General features: G+C 37.8%; 1 protein-coding gene across 4 annotated transcripts in view; it reads left to right on the plus strand.

Moving 5' to 3' along the window:
- The window catches only part of Nptn (neuroplastin), a 66,262-nt gene that overhangs the window by 12,156 nt on the left and 27,765 nt on the right, over positions 1-26,341 (plus strand). For 2 of the 4 annotated variants that reach the window (XM_032909593.1, XM_032909594.1), the window contains exon 2: positions 22,897-23,244. The exons of the other annotated variants lie outside the window; for them this stretch is intronic. In XM_032909593.1, the coding sequence (XP_032765484.1) occupies positions 22,897-23,244 (348 nt within the window). The remainder of the gene's footprint in view (positions 1-22,896; positions 23,245-26,341) is intronic. 4 annotated transcript variants of the gene reach the window in all.

Genomic DNA, 26,341 nt, shown 5'->3' on the forward strand with positions numbered 1-26,341 from the left:
CTCAGCTTACATGTATGGAGTTAGAGGTCAGCATGATCTACCTGGGACTCCTCAAAACAAAACAAAACAAAACAAAACCTATACAGAAAGCCTTCTAAAGTAGATTCATATGAGCTAAATTATGTTACACTGCATGCTTTGAGAAAATACAGCTTAGATATGTGGATTTATTTAGGTTACACTTTAGTTCTGTATGTTTTCTTTAGTTACCTTGTTTGACAATTTTTGTTAAATTCTGTGAAAACTAAAACTATTCTCATGAAGACAAACAGAAGACCTCATTGAGTTCTACCCATACTCTACTACTAATTCTGACTTTTGCTTACCTAAAATGCTTTATAATTTAGAACAGAATTGCCTGAATATATGATAAGGCTGCTTCTGGGGCTGTGGGATCAAGGCCTGTCCTTTTTTGCATTTTGTTTAGAGGTTGGAGCATGCTATATGTTATTATCAACTTTGCAGAAAGAAATGTTTATGCAAACACTGCTGATCACATCCCTTTTCTTCTGATGAGTACAGAGTAATTTTTTCTTGCTGAAATATAACCATTTGATTTAAAAAACCAGAAGAGTTAGCTCTCGAAAGAATAGGGGTATAATCTCTTTGCATTAAAATCAACAGTCATTTCTGAGATGTTTTGTGGTGGTAGGCATTGAGACTAAGGGCTTGCACATGCTCTACGATTGTTTTCTCACTGAGCTGAATCTCCAGCCCTTAAGAGTTTGGTTAATAAAGGTCTTTTGAGTAAAAGCGTATCACTGTATTATCAGTAATTCAGTTTAAGAGACTAAGGTCTTATGATCTTCTAGGAGCCAGGGAGAAGGTGGTCAGTATAGGAATAAGTAACATTAACTTCCCAGGAAGAGTGGAATTAAGTATAACATGAAGCACAATCATAGCTGAACTTAAACATTTCCTTTTGGATCTATTAGGATTCTGTTAGGAAAGATCAACCTGTAATGTGGTGAGCTTGAGTAGAAAAGGCACTGGGCTTGGTAGGAGTCTGAAATTTTCTTTTCTACTTTAGTTCCTATGTCAATGTGAAAAAGGCTGTCATTGAACTCACAGAGATCTATCTGACTCCCAAGTGTTGGAATTAAAGATGTACACCACCTCAGCCCATATGAATTTCCATAATTTTCAAAGTATATCTGCAGCTCTTATTTTAAATTATATGTAGTTCAAGAGACACTTTATTGTTTTTCCCTCATATTCCTCTATCCCCCAGGTACAGACAAAAGTAAAGTCTTAGGTATTTTTCATTTATCTTTCTTTTTATGGCTAGTTTGTGTCCAATTCCCTTTTATAATCATGAAGTAAAATTTATAAACATTTTATTATACCTATAGAATAAAAGTTCCAAACTATATGATATTCTATAAGGATGAATAGCTTTAAAAATATTTAGATAAATCCTTCTTAAATACGTATTTGGGAAAACTAAGATTTTTTTCATCTTGTTTTTTTCAATTTTGAATTTTATTTCCTCTTTCCATACTTAAGTGATTCTTTCCTGTTATCTTCAGTTATTTCTAGGTAAGCACTTGGAGTTACATTTTTTATTTTGGTTGATTGTTTTAGCTAGAAGGAGACATTGTATTACACTTGTAACAAACATTTAGTTTTCCTCTGGATGTTTTGAGTAGAAGGTGACATTGTACTATATATACTTGTAGTAAGTGTTTGGTTTAATCATTGGTGTTTTGAACAGGAATGGGCATTGATACTTCTATATTTTCTATTTTCTAATGGGTTTTTAAAAGTTTCTTTTTTCAGTAGATATTTTTCTAACACTTTTTTAATCTTTTAATTCTGACAGGGTCATAATGTTCATATTTCTCAGAAACAGCTCAACTAGTCTTTGAGGTCTAGGTACAAAGAAAATTAATTCCCGATGGAACTAAGAACAGCAAGGCAGAAAGAATTCCAGATGGTTGGTTACTAGAAGTAAATGTTGATTGTGAGCTATGAGGTACTTGCTGTGGGCTGGTTAATTTTAAGAATTTTAAGAATTATCCTATATTGTGCCTGTGAACTGTCTGCCATGTAGCATATAGTTTGCCATCTATAGCCGGTAGATAGAAAAATTCAATTATGGGATGGGGGTGATATTAGGGAGTAATCAAGTTTTACAGCTAGCTGGAAGAAAAGGGCAAATTCTTATTTGCATTAGAGGAAGGAAAAATCTACTTGAGTGTACAGAGTGATACTTGTGCAAATAACCAGAACTAAGAGTTCCTTAGCATTTCAGTAGCAAATATGTGTATTTTAGCGTTTTTTCAAAACCCTAATGAAAGAGTATTATGGCATGTGTTTTAGTGATAGGGAGGTGTCACTTACCCTTCTGTAACATAATATCTGTTTGTCACTGAAAGAGCTCAAGAATTGTATCAAGTCTTAAACTCTTGAAATAATACCACTGGAAAACTTGACAGGCCTGGCAGTAGTAGGTGAGCTTTAGGTAACCAGATACACAAGCTTGCCAACTCAAGTTTGTACAACTCAAGGGTTTCACTGGGCTACATTTTTAGAGTTGATGGATTTACCTGGAAATATTAGCAGATAGCAAGGATGAACCATCCCGCACTGAGTACTGGTGAAACAAACTTTCAACATGGGATTATTTCACTTCTCAAAACAAAGGGAAAAGGTTATTGGATTACTAAAAATTATTAATGCAAACATGAAAAATTCAACATGGAACTTAACAGGGAAACTTAAAGTACTTTAAAGTAAAATATTGAATTTCTCCTTTCTCCCTTCTGTGAGAATAAACCCTTTCAGTTTGTTGTATAGGCTTTCAAAGCTTGTTCTGTAGACATATCATTTATATACTGGTATTTTATATTTGGTAGCTTTAACTATGTTACAGTTCATACTATTATATATTCTTTTGAATACAGTGATATTTTCATTTATATAAAGTTAGGGCAACTCTAGAATACATTTGCTGTTATCGCTGAAAAGGAATTATGTTGATGATGAGTGCATTCTTAAACTGAAATTGGCCTTCTGAGAGGACCTTTAGTGTTCCCAAGGAGAAAGGCTTCATTTAGTGGAAAAGAAAAATATAGTACTCTGATTTTTATTCTTAGTTGTATTTTTGAGCAGAAAATTTGAATGTTCATTCACACATCTAACAACTTAGCTATGTGAGTAACTTCTGGGGTATCTGCTAGGTTTTAGCAAAAGCTTTCTAGAAAATTTCCGTCCTTTTCAAGAGAAACAGTGATAGTTTGTTTATACAAATAGTTTTGGTCATAAATGATCAGAACTAACAATTCCTTGATATTTGTATTTTAATAGCAAATGTGTATATTTTAGCATATCTGGGACCCTAGGTAAGTAATAAAACTTGACGCTTTAGAGGTAAAGAGTCTGTGTGTGTGGTGAAACACAAAAGCCCCAAACAAGTGCAAATAAGTAATTATGAAAGAAAAATGGACTTGGATAGTTGAGTGAGTCCCAAGGAATTGAAGAGGCACATTTTAGTACATTTAGAATATTAGTGAACAAAAATATTTAGATGTCAGGTAGGGTTTTATAACTAAATCAAAACCTGAGGACTGTTTACTCTAAATGCTAAACCTTTAGAATAAAAAGGTTTTTCTTATTAATATTAAATAGAATTTCACTTTGTTAATTAGATAAACCTTTAGAGTAAAAAGTTTTTTTTAAATAGTAAGTAGAATTTTACTTAGGTAAAAGTATATCTGAGGTTTACAGTGTTAGAAATTGAGGAGTTGTATTTTTGAATTGCAGAAATGGAGAACTCTTGGAAACTTACTCGACTCGAAATCCTTTGGACAAGAATGTTTTATACCTTTGGTTCTTGATCTGCTTGGTCAGTTTTGATGCCTTCATGGATGATCTTAGGCATATTTTTGCAAAGTTAGTGATTAAAATACTTACTTCATGACTGCACTGAGAACAGAAATCTAAGACAAAAGCTTTTAAAGCTAAGGCAGAATCTATAAAATATCATGAAAATAATCCCAATGTAAATAGATTCAATACATTTTGTTTTTAATTTTGATGGTACTGTAGATTTAATTTGAGGCTTATACATGCTAGGCAAGCACTCCTACCTATCTGGCCTATATCCATCCACTCTCCCTTTTAATTGTTTTTAAATTTTAAAAGCTATTTGAAGTATGTGAGTGCTTGCTTGGGCTTGGGGATATAGAAGTCAGAGGCAACTTTATGGATGTCTCACTCCTTCCCCTTATTGTGGGTTTTAGGTATTGAACTCAGGCGTTCCTGGCAAGTGCTCCTACCCACTGAGCCATATCTGGCTGGTTTAAAAAAAAAAAACCATTATTTTATATGTATGAAAGTTTTGCCTGCATATATGTATATGCATGTGTGCAGTGCCTGAAGAGAGCAAAAGAAGGTATTGGATCTGGAACTAACAAATGTGAGCTACCATTCCAACCTGGGCTCTCTGGAAGAGGAGCCATTGCTTGTAACTGCTGAGCCATTGTTTCAGCCCTGTTGGTTTTTGAGACAGGATCCCATTCTTAGCCCAGGCTGGTTCCAAATTTAGCTCGTAACCCACATTAATGCCTTAGTGTTCTAAGTGCTGGAATTACATATATGAGCTATCATGCCCACTCCCAGTCCCTATTTTGCTTCTTTTTTTGAGAAAAGTTCTTGCTTAGTTACTCAGGCAGGCCTTGAGTTTGCTGTCTTTGGCTTTCAAGTAGTTGAGATTCCAGGCCTGTGCCATCAGGACTGAACAATAAAGTAAATGCTATTACAAAAAAAAAAAAAGATTGTCATTCTCCTTGTGGGAAAGAGCTTACTTGTCTTACTCTGACTTTGAAGTCTAAGAATACCACATGAGAGTACAGACACATGCTATTAAGCTATTATTTTTATCCCTTCTTAATAGGAAGATTATCTTCCAAGTGTAGTTTTGGCAAGTACCCAGGAGATAGACCAGTACCTACCGGCCAGAAGAGCAGCTTGAGATTTATCAAGAGACCCTGTCTCAAAAGTTTGAGAGAACTATTGGGATTAACATCCAGTGTTCACTTCAGGACTGTGTATACATGCACAAACACACACCTATGAATATATCACACACAAAAGATAATTAATAAAGATCGTAGCAGTGATAGAACTTCATGCATATTTTTTTACCATATATACACATATACTGGTTATATATGTATACATAAATATATGTTTGTCCAGTATTAGGGTACCAGAGAGTATGTTCACTGCTTTAGTTTTCTGTACCTTATCTGCATACCTCCCTTCTGCTTCCCTCTCGATAACCTCTGATCTTTTTATTGTCCCCCTAATTTTGCCTGTTCACAGTATCATATAATTGAAATCATTATGTGTAATAGCCCTTTTAGGCTTGTTTCTTCCAGTTAACAGTGCACATTTAAGGTTTATCCATATCTTTTCATGACTTGGTAACATTTCTATTCTTCGTTGAATAATACTTAATTTTCTATAAGTGTGTTTAATTTAAGAAGGTATTACTGGTTGATTTTAGATTTGAATAGAAAATTTTATAAGAAGGATCTGTTTAATTTTTTAACGAATATATGATAAATTTGTATTTAAGGAGGATGAAATTGCTTTTTCAAGCATGACTTGCCATGTTACCGAATGAACTGTAATTATAAATTGTTGAGAATTTGTAAGGAATATAGTTTGTGAAGAAATACACTACAAATAATGTAGTCTACTGAATATTTCTTGGAATCTTGTTTAATTTCACTATCTAAAAATTGTTACACTATTACAACTTAAGTTGGTAAAATTTGATATTTTGAAATGCTTGCTAATGTGGTCTTATACATAAAGGAGACAGTTTCCCTTCATTTTATAATGCTATATTTTTAAGTATGATTGTTCTTAGAGGGGTACATGTGTGGAGGTACAGGACAGCTTTTGGAGTTGATGCTTTCTTTTCACCATGGAGGATTGAACTCAGGTTGCCAGGCTTCAGTAGTAAGCACCTATACCTGCTGTGCCATTTCACTGACTCATCGTAACTTACTTTTAAAAAATCATTCAGAGTAAACCAGGCTAGTAATTCCACCTGAGGCAGGAGGATAGCAACTTCAAGGAAAGCTTATTTAATCAGTTACAAAGTAAAAATTGGTGAAGTCCTTGTGTGTAGCCTCAGTCTTTACAATTGAGAGTCCATGGGAGTCTAGGAGGGAAAATGAAACTCTTCATTCTGTATCATTAAAGTGGAAAGTCTCCTGGTCACATGTCTGTGTCACATCATTTTCTTTTTAGTGGTTTGGTTTTTATTTAGGGTGGAGGGGGGATGTATGTATGTATGTATGTATGTATGTATGTATGTTCCTTGACTGGGGTGCACATATCATATATATGCAGGCACATGTGTTTGTGGATGCATGTTGAAGTCAGAGGACAACTGAGGAATCATCCTCAGTCAGCAGCCACTTTCTATTTAAAGGCAGAGTCATCTATTATTTTGTGATTTGCCAAGTAGAATAGACAGGCTAGCAAGCCCCAGAGATTGGTGCTTTGTGTGTGAGGAAAAACAGTGAGGAATCCAAGGATTCACTCTGTTTTTGTTTTGCCTTTTTCCTTTATTTTTAAACATGGATACTGGATATTGAACTTGGGTGCTCATGATTTCATAGCATTCAATCACTTTATGTTAACAACTTAATTGTCTCACCAACTTCCTTTACTTTTGATATAGTTTGTCTAGCCTAGGCTGGCCTTGAACTTGAAATTGTCCTGCCTCTATCTCTTGAAAGCTGCAATTCCAGATGTGCCCCGCCATGTCCACCATATCCTGTATTTTTCAAAATCAGATTTAGTCTTTGCAGGAATGTGGATGAAGCCAAAAGGGAAAAGACATAAAAAATATTAACTTATTATTGCAATCTAGTAGAATTTACTGTATCTCTAGATATTTTTCCCTAGAAATTAAAGAATTTGTTTAGCCTTGGGGTTTAGGTGAGATTCTATACTTTTCCCCCTTATAAGTTGACAAGATTTACCAGGAATGGTAGGCCATGTCTTTAATACTGAGGAAGCAGAGGCAGTAGGATCTCTGTGACTTGAAGGCCAGCCTGGTCTATATAGTGAGATCCTGTCTTTAAAGAAAGAAAAAAAAAAAAAAAAAAAAGCATTTCCAGAGAGGAAATTTTTTCTAGGAAGATAAGGATTTTTTTTTATAAAAGTTAATAATCTCGTCATGTATTCTACTCAAGTAAAGTTTAGTATTGTTTCCAGTGTGGATAATATGCCTTTATCTAAAGTCATGACATCAGATACATGAAAAGAAGAAGAAAAAATGTTATTAAAAGTGCTGTCTAGAAAGGTAATTACTAGTTTGATGTATTTTATCCTAGTGAAAAGTACCTTGTATTTAGTGGTCAATATTTGTTTTGGAAAGAATGGTTATGTAAAAAGATCCATTTTCTATTCCTTTTGTATCCTCCCTAAATGTCACCTCTGGCCACGGATTCAACTGCAACTAGCGCTGACATTCCCCTGGTCCCCTAGTGCATGTTCTCAGCTCCTCTTGCACCTTCGGTCCTTACTACTTGTGGACAGCTCAGCAGGATAACTTGTCTTTCCACACAAACCTCAGCTTCCCTTTCTTTACTCCATTTATGGCGTTCTACTTGGTAGTCATCAAGTTAATTTCGCTTTGTCTTATTTCTCATGTTTGCCTTCTTGACACTACTATAGCCACTCTTAGTTGAGACTCATTTTTTTTCCATTTAGATAATTGAAGGAGATTCAAGATTTTTCTGACATTGTTCTTCATTTTTGACATACTTTGTGTTGCCACCATTTACATCAGATCTGTTCATAGCAAAGAAGGCTACTCCTCATAGTCTACAGGATGATACTCATTTCTACTTTTCTGAGAATTATCAGCAACTAACAGATATCTGGGCCATAATAGCACTTGGCAAATGATGACTCTTTCCACCTTTGTTTAGAACTAGACATTCCTGCCTTTTGTGAAAACAGTGCTCTTCTCCTCAATATAATCTTTCCTTTTCTGACCACTGACAAGGAAGACTCCACTCAGAATTTATTACATTTTAAAGTTTAAAATCTTATTTCTATTGTATACACAGTAATGACCATTATCATTTGAATTGTATTTTGATGAATAGTATGTATATAAAAACTATGGTTTTTTAAGACTGTTTTTAAATTCTTTCTCAATTTCTAAAATGTGTACAATGTATCTCAATCATATATACCTTTAACTCCCCTCTTCTACTCTCCTGCATTGATTGCCCATGTTTTCCTCCCATCTCTTTGTTCCTCCCTCCCTTTAAACAATCCTCTGAGTCTAGTTAGTATTGTCTGCTGGAATGTTGAATGATTGTTGGCTTGATTTTTGTGCATGTAACCAACCATAACTGCAGGGAGATCCTGAGTGCAGTGGCTATATGATGTTCAGAAGACAGCATTTTTCACCATTCCTCCCTGTCATCCAACTCAGTCTTTCCATTGCCTCTTCTGTAATGTTCTCTGAGAATTTGGGGGTCATGATAAAGTTGTCCCATTTAGGGCTGAGCGAGTTGTGAATCTCAGCATTAATTGCTGCCGTCCACTGCAGAGAGAGACTTCTCTGGCCAGTTTAGAGAGTGGCACTGACATGTGGGTATAAACATAAATATTTAAAAGGCAGGTTGGCAATATGTCCATTTAGTAAAACAATAGTTGTAGGTCCCTTTGCCCAGGGCCTATGATATTCCCAGCCATGAGACAGACTTTGACCAGGTTTATAGTATCAGGCATGAATTCCCTCTTGTGGAGCAGGTTTCAGATTGAATCAGCAATCAGTTGATTCATGCCACTCTTCAACCAGTTGGGTGTATCTTGCCTGGAATGTTGGTATTGTAGCATGCAAGGTTCACCATTGATGGCTTTTCTCTCCCAGCTGCCTACATAACACCTTCTGGCACTATGAATGCTAGTCAGCAGGAAGCAAATTTTCAGGTGAGTTCTAGCTAAATTTTGCTATGTCCTGTAACCAAAGTATGCTGTGTCTTTAGCAATAGGATTTTACCCTACTAGTTATGGTAGACAGCCAAGAACAGTATAATAGCCTGGGTTGTTTTGGAGGCTTCTGGGTCCCCTCTGGTCACTATCTTGTAGGGCAGTCTCTCACACCTGCCCTGAGATTCTACATTTGATACCCGTGTCTGCTCATGCAAGGTATTTGTGTTTAAATTCCTTTAAAAGTACGTACTAAAATTGTATACTACATACAATATATAATTATATATTTAATGAGCTTGCAAAGTACAACACCTTCTAGCACTATGAAAGCTAGTCAGTAGGGATGAAGCTTCCAGGTGCATACAGCTTGATTTCTCCAAGTTCTCTGACTCAAGGATTGTCAGCAGTAGGGTCTTACTATCAGACTCTTAGGTAACCAAGGGCACTGCATAGTCTGTAATAATAAATATTTTAAAATGGTTATTAGCCATTTTTGTTTCTTTTGAGAACTCTGTTCAGTACCATGACCAGTTTTTTTTTTTTTATGTTAGATTTTGTATATTTTATATACTAATCTTCTGTTTGGTAAATGGCTGGCAAAGATTTATCTCTCCTTCTGTAGGTTCTCTCTTCACTTGATTGGCAGTTGCCTATGTGGTACAAAACATTTTAATTTCATCGTATCCTAGTTGCTGATTATTGGACTTGCTTCCTGAGCAATTTAAGTCCTGTTCCTAGGGTCCTAACCTGTGCCTATATCTTGAAGTACACTATCTCTTTTTTCCTCTAGCAGTGTTGGAGTTTCTGGTCTTAATGTTGAGGTCCTTGATCTCTTTGGAGTTTACTTTGTGTGAGAGAGTTAAGGATTTAATTTCATTCATCTACATGTACATACACAGTTTTCCTAGTGTTTTTGCCAAAAATCAGGTGGCTATAGCTGTGTGGCCTTATATCTAGGTTCATTATTCCACTGATCCATGTGTTTATGCTAGTACATGGTATATCCCTGTAGTAAAACTTGAAATCAGTCATAGTGATATCCTAACAGCATTGTTCTTTTTTTTTAAGATTTATTCATTTATTATATATGAGTACACTGTAGCTGTCTTCAGATACACCAGAAGAGGGTATCGGATCTCTTTACAGATGGTTGTGAGCCACCATGTGGTTGCTGGGAATTGAACTCAGGACCTCTGGAAGAGTAGTTGGGTGCTCTTAACCGCTGAGCCATCTCTGCAGCCCGAGCATTGTTCTTTTTAAGGATTGTTTTGCCTATCTGGATCTCCTGAATTTTCTTATGAATTTTAAGATTGAGGTTTTTTTTTTTTCCCATTTTGGTAAAAATTGCTACTGGATATTGATTAGGATTACATTAAATAGTGTAGATTAAATGTGTAGATTGCTTTTGGTAAAATAGCCATTTTCATGAGATTAATCTTTTAATCTGTGAGCATGAGAGATCATTATCTTTTATTATCTTCCTCAGTTTTTCTTCAGTATTTTCAAGTTCTTCTTTTTTTTTCTTTTTCTTTTTCTTTTTTTTCGGAGCTGGGGACCGAACCCAGGGCCTTGCGCTTGCTAGGCAAGTGCTCTACCGCTGAGCTAAATCCCCAACCCCTTTCAAGTTCTTCTTATGAGAGTTTTTTATATTTTTGGTTCAATTTATTTCACAGTTGTCACTGTTGTTTTGAAGACTATTGTGAATGGGATTGTTTTCCCGATTTCTTTTTCAGTTTGTCATTGGCATGTAAGAAGGCTACTGATTTTTGTGTATTAGTTTTATGTCCTGCTATATTGTGTAAAGTGTTAATTACTACCTTTAAGAGTTTCCAATCTTTAGAATCTCATATGTATGGTATCACACCATCTGCAAATAGAGATACTCTGATTTTTTTCCCCTTTTATGTCTATATCCCTATTGCTTGATTTTCTTGTTTTACTACTCTAGCTTAGACTTCCAAGTACTATGTTGAGTAAGAGTGGAGAAAGCAGACATTCATGCTTTGTTCCTGCTTTTAGTGGAAATACTTTGACTTTTTCCCATTTAATGAAACTTTGTCTATATTCTTGTCCTGTAGAGCCTTTATTATATTGAGATATGTTTCTTCTAGTCTGAGTTTTTTTCAGGACTCATTTTTTCCTTCCAAGACAGGGTCTCACTATGTAGCTCTGGTTGTCTTGGAACTCATGTAGACCAGACTGGCCTCAGATTCACAGAGATCCATCTGCCTCCTCAGTGTAGGGGTTGAAGAGTGGGCCACCATACCTTTCCTTTTCATGGCTTTAAACAGGTGCTAGTTTTTGTGACGTCTTTTCTCTGAATCTGTGAAGATGCTGTATCTCAGACTTTAAGTTAACTGTTAACTATGCACAGCACTTGGGAAATAGTTCCATAAGCAAATTGGATTGAAGGTATATTTCCAGCTTATAGATTAATAGGTTGAAAAGACAAGATAACCCCCCCCCCCTCTCTCCAAAGAGTTTCACTCTGTAGCCTTGGTTCCTGAATCCTAGCATTCAGGAGTCTGAAGGAGGAAGATCAGGAGTTCAAGGCCAGTGTTGCTATGTAAATTTGAGGACCATCTGAGGTGCCTTAGATCCTGTATCAAAACCAAACATAAAATCGAAACTACAAAGCAAAAGTCATGACTTTGGATTGTTTTTGTTACTTTTCGTCTTGGAACATACATTCACCTGCTGAAAGAATGGTTTTACAATTAACTGTGTGGCTTTCTTTTACTTTCCTTCTGTCTGAACAACTTGGGTGTGTAGCAGTTTCAGAGTATCTTAAACAGTAGTTGTCAAAGTATGGTCCCTGGATCTGATAGATATACCAGCATCAGAATCTGGACACGCTCTCAGCAGTCTGTTTTAGAAAGCGCTCCAAATAATTTTGATGCATGGAAATGTCCAAGAATCACTGCTCTCAAGTTTTATCATCTAAGGAACATTTTACATTTGACAAATAACAACAAAACTCTCTTTAGAAATAATTCAGTAGCTGGAAAGATAACTAATATTACTAACATTCTGAAATGTGAATAATAAATTTCCCACTGTGCAATGGCTTTGACTGGTGAATGTTTAAAAAGGAAAAAAACAGCAAGCACAGTGGAGGTGGAGCATGCCTTTAATCTTAGCACTCTGGAGGCAGAGGCCGGTGGATATCTCTAAAATCAAGTTCCAGACAGCTAGGACTTTACACAGAGAAACCCTGTCTCAAAAAAACCAGACAAACAAAAACCCCAGAAAACAAAACAAAACAAAATCCCAACAAACAAAAACAATAATAACAAAAACACAGAGAAGGGCATTTGCTACCCCTTTGAACTAAAATATTTTCCAGACTCTTTTTCGATGATCAGCTTGAACAACTTGTCTTAGGCTCATGGATGTGTCATGATGGAAGAAGAATGAGATGAATCGTGATGTTGGTTGAGTTTTTGTTTTATTTCTGAGTTCTGTAACTCAGCTTGGCCTCATAGCAGTTATCCCACCTCAGTCATCAGAATCTTTAACATTTAATCCCTATTGTAAGTAGTTGTCAGAGACAGTGAGCTTGTTATCAGAAGCAACACTGTAAACAGTTATGCTTCACAGAAAAAGTAATGGAAATTAGCTTTTGTTTTTAATTACTCATGGTTTCTGAAAATGGTTTATTTAACTTGTAAAAATTATCTGGTGATATTAAAGTATGATAAAAAAGATTTGTTCAGACAGGAAGTATAGGGACCACACTTCAGTGGCACTTTAAACAGAGTTTAGGTTCCACATTGAATACAACACAGGCAAGTGGGTAAATTACCACTTTAAATTAAGGTAAGGTGAAATTAAGGTGAGGGTCAGTGAATGATCCTGGTTAAACCAACCTAACTGGTTATGTTTTTTCTTTTTTCCTTTCTTTTTCTTCTTCCCTTTCTTTTCTTTCTTTCTTTCCTCCCCCTCCTGTCTCTGTCTGTCTCTCTGTATCTCTCTCTCTCTCTCTCTCTCTCTCTCTCTCTCTCTCTCTCTCTCTCTCTCTCTCGATAGGGTTTCACTCTGTAGCTTGGCTCTCCTGGAACTAGCTCTGTAGACCTGGAACTCAAAGAGATCTTCCTGCTTCTGCCTCCCAGGGCTGGGGTTAAAGGCATGCCACCCTGCCCACCTTGTAACAGAATTCTCATGGAAGACAGGCCAGAGTGACCAGACCTTACTTGAGGCCTGGTAGAGGATACCTGATCATACACTGAGAGTTGACAGGTACTGAAGATAGATGGATTTTGTTGTTGTTGTTAAACTGACTTAGCAGAATTCTTTGCTAAAAGTGAATTTTACAGGGATGTACATAGATCCTAGAAGAGTCAGAAGCATTCTTGGCTTACAAACAGATCACAAAACAAGTTTTGTTGGACCCAAGTGTACCAGAAGCTTTAATTTGTGTAATTAAAAAGTGAATCGGTTTTCTGCCACGTGTATCACACCTGTATACCACACCTGTAATCCTACCACTTAGCAAGTCTGAGGAAGTAGGATGGTGAGGTCACAGCCATCCCGGGCTACATTATACAAAATTAAACCTTCCAAGAAAGTGGGTTGCTTAAAGTTTCCAAGGAAAACTAGCTTGACAACTAATGTGGCTGCTGCATTTTCTCACCTGGGCTTATTTCTAGTTTTAAAAGGCCAAGATCAAAGTCAGGTAAGACCCGATTTATATTTGGTCTTCCTTTGTTCTGATTTTGTTTGCTCTCTGGGTTAAAGAAGAAATGTTTCTTAGTAACCTAGACTAACTGTCTTTGCTGGTTTTGATACCTTAGTAAGGAGAGCATTCATCTTTTAAGAGTCCACACCAAGGCTATTGGATATTGAGGTAGCCCTTGGAACTGGAGTTGTAAGAAAAATGTAAGAACTCATTCTAGCCTTCTGATTCTTTTCTTTGTTATTAAAACTTTCCAGTTCAGCTAGGTGTAAAGCATAACTTTAATCCCTGTACTTGGGAGGCAGAGCAGGTGGATTTTTGTGAATTCAAGGCCAGCCTGGTCTACATAGGGAGCTCCAGTACAGCCAGAGTTACATAAGAGTCCCTGTCTCAGGAAAGAAACCCCCCAAAACAAAAACAAACAAACAAACAAACAAAAAAATGAAACCAAAGCTAATTCAGTCTATTCCTTAGATTTGGTGTAAAGTTCTATATTTTAAGACATGTATGTTAGTGTTTTTGCCTTTATGGTTGTCTGTGTATTACGTATGTGCCTTGTGTCCTTGATCAAAAGAAGGCATTGAATTGCTTGGAACTGGAGTTATAGATGATTGTAAGTGTCCACATGGGAAAATTGAAACTGAGTCTTTTGGAAGATCAGTCTATACTCTTTTTTTTTTTTTCCTTTTTCTTTTTTTCGGAGCTGGGGACCAAACCCCGGGCCTTGCGCTTGCTAGGCAAGCGCTCTACCACTGAGCTAAATCCCCAATCCCCAGTCTATACTCTTAACCAATGAGCTATCTCTCCAGCCCTCAAGAACATTTTTTTAAAAAGCTAGAATTGATTATAAATTGTTTTTATTTTTACTTACAATCTTACTTTATTTAAAGTTGGTTAGTTTCTTTTTGAAACATTGTCATTCTTTGTGCTGGTGGCTTTCAATGTTCTTATGGAAAATGGAAAAATGAAATAAGCCACTGGGATGGTCCAGCAAGCCTAACAACCCAAGTTTGATCCTTAGTACTCTACCACTGAAGGAGAAAACTTACTACTGGAAGTTGGTCTCTGACTTCCACACGTGTTATGATGTTCACACTCTCAAACATTAATAAAGGTTAAAAACATTCAGAGCTGGGCATGTTGGTGCATTCCTTTATCCCAGAACTCAGTAGACAGGTGGGCCTCTTGATTGAGTTTGAGTCCAGCCTGGTAGATATAGCAAGCCAGGGATACATAGTGAGGATCCTCCACAACATAATCAGATAGATAATCTAAGTAAGTCCCCCCCACCCCTCCCCCACTCCATCCTGCAACGAGTGAGTCTCTTGAGTCAAGACTGCATTCTTCCAGCTTTTAAAGTATCTCCACAGAACACCTAGGGGTGATTTGGGCTATAAGTTATAAAGTAGAGCTCTTGCATAATATGCATTTTATAATACTGCATTTGTAGCTTCGTAGGTTACAGGTATTCTATATACGTGGTTCATATGAACTTCACATTACAATCATGGTTAAGATAGGAATTATTGTTCCCATTTTTCAGATGAGAAATTTGTGATTGAAGAAATGGAAGACTCTCATAGAGAGACCCTTAGGTATCTATTTATCTAACAGTACAGTAGCACAGTGTAGGGTCAGGGTGTCAAACCTTGGATCTGTAACACTACAGAAATTTGGTACTTGTATTTTTTCTGGGATGAGAGAATCCTGTGGTCTTTTAGTCGTACTTAGGACTTTTTCTTTGCCAGTGACTTTTGTTTTTTTGCATCAAGAGTCTTCTCATGTATCCTAGTTGGTCTGGAATTCATGTAGACCAGGCTGCCCTCAGACTTACAGATCTGCTTGTCTTCTCATGATGAATAAAAGGCCTGTATCAGGCCTGGTTGATCAACCTTAAGCCCATACAGCTCAGAAGATTATGCTTGCCTAGTCAGTGGGAATTGACAGCAAAACTGAAATCAGAATGCTTGTTGAAGATACTTCTCTCCAGTCTTTTTTTTTTTTTGTCTCTCCTGGAGTTATTTAACATGTGGATTGTCCTTTACAGTTTTATAGAACTGTTCCACACATGTTATATGATCTTCATAGCATCATTTCTATTTGAAGAAACTGTTGTAAGTGCAGAGAATTTAAGTTGTGGAGATCTCAAAGTTTTTGTGAATTTACAGTTTAGCCTAACCAATATCTAGTGTTTTCTTGAATCACTATTGTTAAGCTAACTAGTAATTAATATACCTTATTCTGAGTTAGTGAGATGGTTTACCTCAGTAGGTAAAGGTACTTGCTTCCAGGTTGATAGGACCTACATCATAGAAGGACAGAACTGACTAATGTAACTTGTCCTCTGACCTTTACATGGGACAAGGCCACCAGCACATATGGAGAAGTGTTCACACATGCATGCACACACTTATACTGAGGTGGATGGATGGATGAATGGATGAAGAGAGGGCTGTTTTTTTTAAAAATAATTCTATTTTTTTCTTTGTAAGAATACTGCCTTTTTGTTTATTGGTTGCTTTCTGTGTTTTTGAGGCAGGGTTTTATTTGTTGTCTGGGCTGGTCTAGAATGTTGTACTACTCTATTATTGGACTTCCCCCATTGTTCATAATCTTTCTCACTTCAGTGGTTCACAACTCTTCAGCAACTGCCAATTAATTGTGTCAACATAGGTGTATCTGTTGTTACCATATGTTACCACAGTGGTCCTTATTTTATTAGAAAAGTTACAGTTGACTTTTTGTTATTTTTTAAACAAGAATAAGTTAAATTTATTTGTGTGTGAAGTTCTGTTTCTCAGGCTGTTGTAAAGCAATGCCATAGGTTGCTGTATGTGGTCTGTTTAATATTTATTTCTTTGGAGAAATATGATACTAGGCAACATTATTGAGTGCTTAGTATGTGCCATGTGCTGTTTTAAGCTGTGTTGTTTTATGTAATCCTCACAATAACCATCTAAGGAAATTGCTATTATTAGCTCCTTTTCACAGATTAAGCCAATGAAGCTCAGAGATGTTAGGCCACTTCCCTAAGGTCATACAGTTAGTAACAGAACCTCATGTATACCCAGGCAATCGGATTTTATTGTTTATTAAATTTAATTTCTAAACTATGCAGACTTTTTTTTTTCATCTTTACTTTTTTACATCAAGTAGATTTCAATATTTTTCCAAAGCAGAAAAGCTAGTTAATTTAGGCTAACAGATCCTTATACCATTTTGGATGGTATAATTTCAGAATCAAGGGTGGAATTTGGTTTATAATGATCTTAATACCCACACTTTTGACATGTTTGTTTTATTGAAAGGGTCAGGCTTAACTTTGGAGAATGCTTTGTGATTGCCACCAATCTCCACCTAGTGTTAGTGATCAGGATAGTCCAGTAGTTCAGCACCAGCACCACACCAGCATCTTCTGTTGCAGAGTGAGGCTGTCCTATTTCTACTGCTACTACTGTATCCTTAAGCCTGCTTACTCTTGGTTGGTATACATGGAATGACTGCCTGTGGACTTTTGAGTTTGGTGTTAAGCAATAGTAATACATGGTCTGCTTAATTAACAGAAGCAAGCTGTGTAGGCTCAAGTCTGTGACATTTTTACAGCAGTAAAATGTCTCTTAAAATACTCTTTCCCTGTAACCACCTTGAGCAATAGGTCTTGTGCTTAATCTTATTTTTGAAGTAGTTGGTTTGAATTTGTGCATATGTATGAGAGAAAGAGAACAGACAATTTCTTACTACCATCTCTTTATTTTGAAATATGAAAGAGAGAACAACGTGAGCCAGCCACAGAAATCAGTTGTAGAGGGGCTTGAAGGGAACAGCTTTCTTCCTTTCCTTCCCCTTCCCCTTCCTTTCCTTTCCTTTCCCTTCCCCTTCCCCTTCCCCTTTCCCTTTCCCTTTCCCTTTCCCTTTCCCTTTCCTCCCTCCCACCTTCCCTCCCTTCCTCCCTCCCTCCCCCCCCTCCTTTAAAGAAAGTGGCAAGTTTAGACAATTTTTGGAGGTTTGACCTTGGCAGTAGTCAGCTGAGGGACTGAGGTTAATGTTACCTGTACTGTGAGAGTTTGTTGGTCAAAATTCTTTTCCTTAGGGCATATGTGGAAATAGTTTACAACTTGCTCTTCTGTGTTCCCTTTCTCTTTGCACTCTTCATATTTACACATCCAGTTTCTCCTGCCAGAGAGCTCCCCTCTTTTTCCCTGCTGCTAGCCCCAGCTGTCATCTCTGCTTCCCATCCCCCAGCCTCAGCTATGAAATTTTTTATTACACTTTTCTGGGTTTTGTTGCTTCTATTGTCATCACCCCCCCCCAAAACAAAACAAAACAAAACAAAACAAAAAACCCAAACAAAACCAGCTTGTATCATTGTGCCATCAAATAAGTGCTTCTGGTGCTCTCTTAACTTCAGGCAGTTGTGTGCGTTCATGTTGAGGGCACAGTTTGTTTGAAAGCCCTTGGTGATGAAAGGCAGGGCAGTGAGTCAGGTTTTGAGCTCCTTCTTCTGAATTGGAGCTAATTTTGGATAGATAATGAGGCCGGATGATTGCTAATAACCTTCCTTGCTAATTGTGATTTATTTCACAGTGCTGTATAGAGAAGTTCTTTCCCAGTTTGGAGGGGAAATAGATCTATTTAACATGCTTTAAAAATGAATGTTCAGCTATCAAGGATCTCATAATTTCTGTAGAGACAGTACAGTTTGTGAGAAAGAGTCCCCAAATAAGAATTGAAGACACCTTAGTCCCAGGTATATTCAGTCTTAGCCACTTAAGTTATCTTGGTTAAATCGTTTTAGTGGAGGATGCCTACCTAGGCTAGTGTTTTGTGCTACCACATTAATTTACTAGTTTAAAATAAAAAGTATATCTTTATTTTTAAATGTCTATGGTAATTTGTTTTTACTTTTGTAGCCTTGTAAGACACATTGATTGCAGTTGTGGGGAGTGTTAAGAGAAGATTCTTTGGCTTTGGGTACTTTTTAGTTCTAGGCTAGACTTTCATGATAATGGGCAAAATATCCTCCCATAACTCTCCAGTGCTAGGGATTCAAAAACCAAACAAGGGCAAGCACTTTTTTTTTTTTTTCCATCTTTATTAACTTGAGTATTTCTTATATACATTTCGATTGTTATTCCCCTTCCGGGCTTCCAGGCCAACACCCCCCTAATCCTTCCCGTCCCCATCCCCTTCTCTATGGGTGTTCCCCTCCCCATCCTTCCCCCATTATTGCCCTCCCCCTAACAATCTCGTTCACTGGGGGTTCAGTCTTGGCAGGACCAAGGACTTCAAGGACAAGCACTCTTAACACTTAGCTTTATCCCTAGCTTTCAACACTTAACAGTTTTTGTACTATAGGATTTGTAACGCTACCTTTCTTATAAAGCAATATTGGGAATAATGTATATAAAGTGCCTGAAATATATAACACATATTTAGAAATGGTGCCTTAGAGAAGGGAGGAGGAGTTCAAGAGCTTCCATTCCTAACTTAGGAGTTATTTATTGAGAGTTAATGGCTACTGGAGGAGAGAGAACTTTGTTTGTTTGTTTGTTTGTTTGTTTGTTTTAAGGATGTGGCTCCTAGTTAGCTGGATCACACTCCAGTGGATGGCCCCACATTCATAGAAAACTTAAAGTGGCCTCGGTGGGTTGTTAAAAGAGAGGTAGAGCTGGGTCTAGGAGATTTAGGAGGTATAGTGAGATGCAGGTAAATGTGATTAAAATGCATCGTATGAAATTTTCAGAGAATTAATAAGATACTAAAGAATACAGTGCCTAATGTCTTGATATCCCTTGTTTGTTTTAAGATAGTTTTAGTGGGCTGGAGATGGCTCAGCGATTAAGAGCACTAAATGATAAAAAGTGTATCTTTAATTTACTTTTAAGTGACTGTAGTAACTTTTCTAGCCTTGTAAGACACATTGATTGCAGTTGTGGGCAGTGTTAAGAGACCACTGTTAAGAGGTACTGGCTATTTTTCCAGAGGTCCTGAGTTCAATTCCCTGCACCTATATAGTGGCTCTTGACTACTATCTATAAAGGAATCTGATGCCCTCTTCTGGCATGCAGGCGTACATGCAGCAGATCACTCATATACATAAAAGGCATAAATAGTTTTTTAAAAAAAGATAGTTTCAGTCCTTTTTTTAAAGATTTATTTTATGTGTATAGATGGTTTTGCCTGCATGTTAGCACAATGTGAATGTGCAGTTTTTTGTTTTTTAATATTTATTAACTTGGGTATTTCTTATTTACATTTCGATTGTTATTCCCTTTCCCGGTTTCCTGGCCAACATTCCCCTAACCCCTCTCCTTCCCTTTCTCTATGGGCGTTCCCCTCCCCATCCTCCCCCCATTACTGCCCTCCCCCCAACAATCCCGTTCACTGGGGGTTCAGTCTTAGCAGGACCAAGGGCTTCCCCTTCCACTGGTGCTCTTACTAGGCTATTCATTGCTACCTATGAGGTTGGAGCCCAGGGTCAGTCCATGTATAGTCTTTGGGTAGTGGCTTAGTCCCTGGAAGCTCTGAAATGTGCAGTTCTTAAAGAGGCCAGAAGAGGGACTCTGACTCTCTGGATTCTCTGGAACCACACCCATTTGGTTCCGAGAACCAAACTTAGATCCTCTACAAGAATGAGTGCTCAGGTCCACTGAGCCATCTTTTCAGCCCCTTCAGTTTCATGTTTTAAAAAGTTTACATTTGATTCTTATAATTTATCAATTCGAATAGTAATTTCGACTTGGTCTCGATTTTGTTTGTTTTGCTTTCATTTCTGAGATGTGTTTTTCTGTGTAGCCCTGGCTATCCCAGAACTAGCTTTGTGGACCAGGCTGGCCTCAAAACTCACAGAGAACCACCTGCCTCTGAGCGCTGAGATCAAAGGTGTGCGCTACCATGCCTGACCTAAACCTTTTGGCCTATTAGATAAGCATTTTTTTTTTCCTCCAGGCTGAGTAATTTGTTTTGTTTTAGGCAGTAGGAATTATGTTTAGATCCTTTTCTCCAAATCTTTGAGTTGTGTAATACTTGGATTTGGGGTTGCACTGGAATTTCATGGGTTCTGTTGGTTTGGAACATCCTTTTTATATTGACATAGTCAACAGATTGGTAAGCTTTAGTCTAATAACTGCTATTCAGAAGAAAGTAGAACATGACACAAGTCTACTAATAGGTTTCTAGGACACTGTCAAGTACATAAATACAGCACCTGAGGGATAGAAGAGCTTCACCTTTATGGACAGTGTCAGAGGGAAATGTAATTTACTGATCAGGAATGTGATTAAAATAATCTTCATAGTGTTTTCAAGAATTTACTGATAACTAGTTTTCCCTGGCAATTAGACTGATAGTTAAAACCAGCTTCCTTAACCTCTCCTCTTTGTAGGTGTTAACTTTCTGGCAGTTGGTAGCAGTTTATGAGCACAACTGAGACACAGCCCTTTAAATCAGCATTTTACCCAGCAGCAAATTCAATTCTATACAGGACCTTGGTAGTTCTTTTCTGTATTTATTAAACAACTTTTGTGTCCGAGATTGACATTTGTTTGGCTGGTTGCACTTGTATTAGTTTCTTACAAGGTACTAGATCTTGTAAGAAAGAACTTATACAAGGTCTCAGATCCAAAGGGGAAGTTTCAAATGACATATTCAAAGTACATTTAGACTAAGCCTGTTGATTACTGTATTTCTGTATTATTCACTCTGAAGCTAGTTGAAAGGCCAGTATGAATTTAGAGTCTTGACCTGTACTTGAATATGATAGGCAGTACCTCCTTAGTATTTTTAGATCTACAGAGTGGGATACATCTCCAAAGGCAGATCCTGCTTTGGTTATAAACAGGAACATTTCTATGTAGCAACCTCCATTCCAGTTAGCTAATTACATCCTTGGCTTCTAGACAATAGAAAAACTTGCATTTTGTTCACCTGCTCTCTGGAGTGTTCTTAAATCTAATATTGGCAGATTCTGACCCGGTAATCTGTTCACTGTAAGCACTTATTATACTTTAGGGCATTGCCTAATGGTAGGAATTTGGGGGAAAAAAACCCTGGGGAATGAATGAGTGGATACTTGCCTGTAGTATCTTTCCCACTATAGGCTTTACTCCAGCTTTTAAAATAAGTCTAGACAATATTTTTTTTAAAACTCTTTCTGCTATTACTAACCTAACTTGTCTTATAGAAAGCAAGTTAAGGGCAGGTAGTAGAAGTAGGCATCAGCTTTAGTTCTGAGCAGTGCCTAAGTGCAAGTTGAAGCATAACCTTCACCCCGCAGTTTAGTTCATCAGTATACATTTCTCATCCTCTTTGAATTGACTGCAAGTAGACAGGCAATTGCCCTTTTTAGGAAGACTCTTTCAAGAGCCACAATTATTTCAAAAACTGGCTTTTCAGGAGATTTTACTAGTAGAATTTATAGCATCATGAAGAGTATTGTCCCTATCTTTTCACTGGCATTTGATTGGGTTGCTGTTACTGTTGGTTCAGCTCCTGAACTGAGTATAATAGTTCTCACTTTGATGTGAAATACAGATTGTGCCTTTTTTCTGGTCCTGAGGATCTGTATTCAGATAGAATTCAGATAGATGCATAGACAGCTGGGCTGTTTGTTTACTATGGGCCTAGGGAAGATTAGGAGATGGAAAAGTCTAAACTAAGGATAGTATCCTACATGTGAGAAATTTGCCGCCCTTCAGCTGAAATTGGGCCTCTGAATAATAAGGTACTAGATTAGTTAATGCACTTCTTGTTGAGGTTTAGGAAGGGTACTGCATCTCTAATGAAATGTTTCCCATTCAAAAATGATCCTGACTTGGCATAAAAACCCATTACCACTTCCTGTTATCTTCCATCATTTGCCTGAGTTTGGAAAGGTAATGGTTTTGTGCTCTGTGGAAGGATGTTCTTCCCAAGACTTAAGGCTTTCTCATTCCTACCAGCTGGGCCCATTGCTAAAATGCTTTCCAGTGGGCTTGCTTCTGCCTGGCCAGCATCTGGGCTGCCCCAGCTTGTAATTGGCCTGCCTTTGCTTCATAAGCTTCCCAGGGTGGTTCTTCTTCTAAAAGCTTGTATGAATTGCTATTACTGTCTCTTTATAGTTTAAAAATGAATCCTTTTTTGTTCTCTGCAACTCATTTGCTTTTTTCTTTTCTTTTCTTTCCTTTAAATTATTAACACCTGTTGATTCTTTTTTTTTTTTTCTGACTGGCCTGTCACTGCATTCCTGCTCCCCCTCCCTCTAGCTGGGTTTGTCAAGTCGCCCATGTCAGAAACTAAGCTCACAGGGGACGCCTTTGAGCTGTACTGTGACGTGGTCGGGAGTCCCACGCCAGAGATCCAGTGGTGGTACGCAGAAGTCAACCGGGCAGAGTCTTTCAGACAGCTGTGGGACGGTGCTCGGAAGCGCCGTGTCACCGTAAACACCGCCTACGGGTCAAACGGCGTGAGTGTGCTGAGAATAACCCGGCTCACCTTGGAGGACTCTGGGACTTACGAGTGCAGGGCAAGCAACGACCCCAAACGGAATGACTTGAGGCAAAACCCTTCCATAACATGGATTCGAGCCCAGGCCACCATAAGCGTCCTTCAGAGTGAGTCCAGCACCCTACAGTAGTAGTACTGTAGTCTTTAGAGGTGGCCCAATGATCCTTCCCTTCTGCTTCCTTTCCCTCTACCCTAATATAATTGCTTACCCCACCCCTTGTCTTTGTTTTTTCAAGTCCATGACCCTTTTGGTTGTAATGTCTGAAAACATTTGTGGCTACATTATTTATTTATTTATTTATTTTTGCTGTCCTTTCTATTTCCCTTATCTCCCAACCCTTCTCTGTGTCTTTCTTCTCAGGAACAAAGAACTTGAGGAAATCCATGACTGTGTCCAAAGTCAGCTTCGCTGGGAAGAGGTGGGGAGGGAGAACTGGGGAAACAAAATTTTTTTAATAGCACAAATGCCAGGCAGTGGAATAAGGGTAGTTGAAACTGTTTTTTTCCCTCCTCTTTAATTTTGTAGTAGGTTTCCTGCTATCCTTTTGCTGAGTGCTTCTCTGGTGCCTTTCTATTTTTGTTTTTCTCCCCACTCTAACTACTTTTTATTTCCCCTGTTTATCTGTTGGAAGCTCGCTCTGAATAGCTAGCTGCCTTCACCTCTATGGTTTTAAATTTGTGTCTGCCCAGCCTTTTCCCTCGCTGTGACTTGGTGTCATCCTGTTCTGTTGATAGGAATGTTGCCATGGTGCACTGTGGTAGTATGTGTTTTGTTGGGTGGCATGTAAGCTTGGGTATTTCCACAGCTCCAGCTCTTTTTCTTTTCTAAAGCAGTGGCATGTGCTTCTCTGACAGCAGCACTCCAATGCAACAGCACAGTTCTTACTGAGCCTGTTTTGTTTAAAGCAGCTGCCTGAGATTCTCTCCCTTAGTCCTGCTATCAGGAGCTAGGTGCTCTGAAGCTGAAAATTATGTTGTTTTTAAAACTCTCATCATGCTGTCTTGAAAGTCAGAATTGTATCTGGTTCCTATCCACAGACAGCTTGACTTTAATGTTTTCACAAAATCCCTTATCCTGGTGGATGATAAACTCAAAAATAGTTTGGAAATCATTCACACTGTCTCTTGTCTTAAAAAAAAAAAAAAGTTAAATCTCAATCCAAGTTCTCTTGAGTCCTGTGTCTGTTGTACAAGTTAGGTTTGGGTGACCAGTTTTCTTTCTGAAACCTGTATGGTAGGAAGCAGAGCCCATCACAAAATCTGAGCTCTCACTAAGTAGGGTTCTAGTCCTGCATTTGACTTGGTTCTGAGTGAGGGGCATTCTCAATTCAATAGAGGGGCCTCTTATACTGTTGCATGATTTTGGGTGGCTCAGTGAGAGACCTGACTGATTTAGAGAGAATGAAGTTAAGTAGTAAAATACTGTTTTTGTGAGCAATTTGGTGATAACATAGTACTATGACAGAGACCCTAAATCGATAGACTTGGAAAACTGAATGTATATACTTGAATGTATATTTAGAGAAAAAAAGTCAAATTAGTATCTGCTTTGTATCCACTTGGAAAACTGGAGGAGGGGATGTGAAAGGGAGACAGGAGGGGCTGTTGCAGTTGGTACTGCTGAATCAGAGACCCTGCTTCTGTGAAGAGGAAAAGAAAACCTGTCTGTGAAAATGGGGAACATTAACCCAGCAATTTTTCTTTCTTTTAACAATTTTTTTCCCCTTGCACGCCTCCTTCTCCTGCCCCCTTGCTCCTTTCCTTAAACAAAAATCAGAATTATCCAAATGGCCACAAAGGTCTCTAGAAGTTCATAGTTATAGACTGGGCATTAGGTAGTTTCACTCCCAAGAATATTAACTTGTAGCTAAAAAGACTGTATGTAGGGAGTAGAAGATTAGAGCTTTGGAGTTAAGTATGCATCAGTTCCTAAGAGCACATAGTACTTACCCGTTTACTTAGAAACCTGTTTCTTAATTTATGGGTATCTGCATATACTTGAGCCATAACCTGGCTAGTCAGTCTCTTCCTGGATATCCATATCAGTTGGTTAACTTTAATGCCCTGAATTTAACTTTAATTAAATTGTTTTGTGATCTTAGGCTCCTTAGAAACATTGCCTCTAGAGGGAGGTTGAATTCTTCTAAGAATGACATACCAGTACTTTCCCCAAAGCTCTTTGAATAATGTAAACCAAAAGAGAAATGGGTCCAGTTGTGAGGCTGGCTTTGCCATAATATGTTCTTTACATAAACATGGTGGTTAGGGTAAGGGGCCTACCTATTGCTTCTAAATAGAAGTCAGTGATAAGTAAAAATACTTGAATTTCTAAATGTTCATCTCTCTTGGACTTTGACTGGGTAGCACTGAGCCACAGAAATAAATGTCTCACCTTCATCCTGGTGTCAAACACAAATGTAGTACTGCAGCCAGAGGAGCTCAGCATAGTGCTAGTTTCACATACAGTAATGACAGGAATCAGGTTACCCCACACTACAGACCTCCTATGGCACAGAATCGACTTGCTCCCAGCTGACTCTTTCCTGGATCCTTAACATTTAAGGGAAAAAGTACTTTCTTTTGCTTTCTAAGATTTCGTAGCAGAAAGTCTACCAGATTGCTCTCATCACCTTCTTAATCTCCCTGAGCTGCAATGATCATTGCATCGTTACAGGTAAGAGTAGCATTTTCTTTGCCTCCTTGTATATAAACATCTGGAAACTCTTGGCCTCATTCTCAGAGTTCATCCTTTCTCAGTGCAATCTGAGAGGAAGAACCAGGAGATTCCCAAGTGGGATAGAATATGAAATTGGACAATAAAAATTCAGTGAAAACTTGAAAGTGTGTTTGGGTTTAATGTTGCTTTTGATATATTTTTAATTTCTCTTCTGTGGAGTACTGGTTCTATCTTTTTCACTTCTGTTTTTGCTTGGTTTTAATTTTTCTTGGAATTGTGATGCTTTCTGCTGATGGTGTATGTGCGCCTTCCATTGCAGGATTTGCAGCTGTTCTGCTCAACTTCTTAAAGCCCAGGGATTTGGCTTCTGTCCAGTGTGTCTTGAACTCATAGGACACCAATGCGCTAACGTGTTTACATGCATCTGCTTTTGTCTTAGTGGCTGCTATGCCTCCATTATTTGTATATAGAGACCTTGTTTGGTGTTATTAAATAGGACCAGTACTGAATGGAAGATAACTACTATC

This window comes from Rattus rattus, chromosome 8 (assembly GCF_011064425.1).
Source record: "Rattus rattus isolate New Zealand chromosome 8, Rrattus_CSIRO_v1, whole genome shotgun sequence".
In the NCBI taxonomy this organism is placed as follows: Eukaryota; Metazoa; Chordata; class Mammalia; order Rodentia; family Muridae; genus Rattus; species Rattus rattus.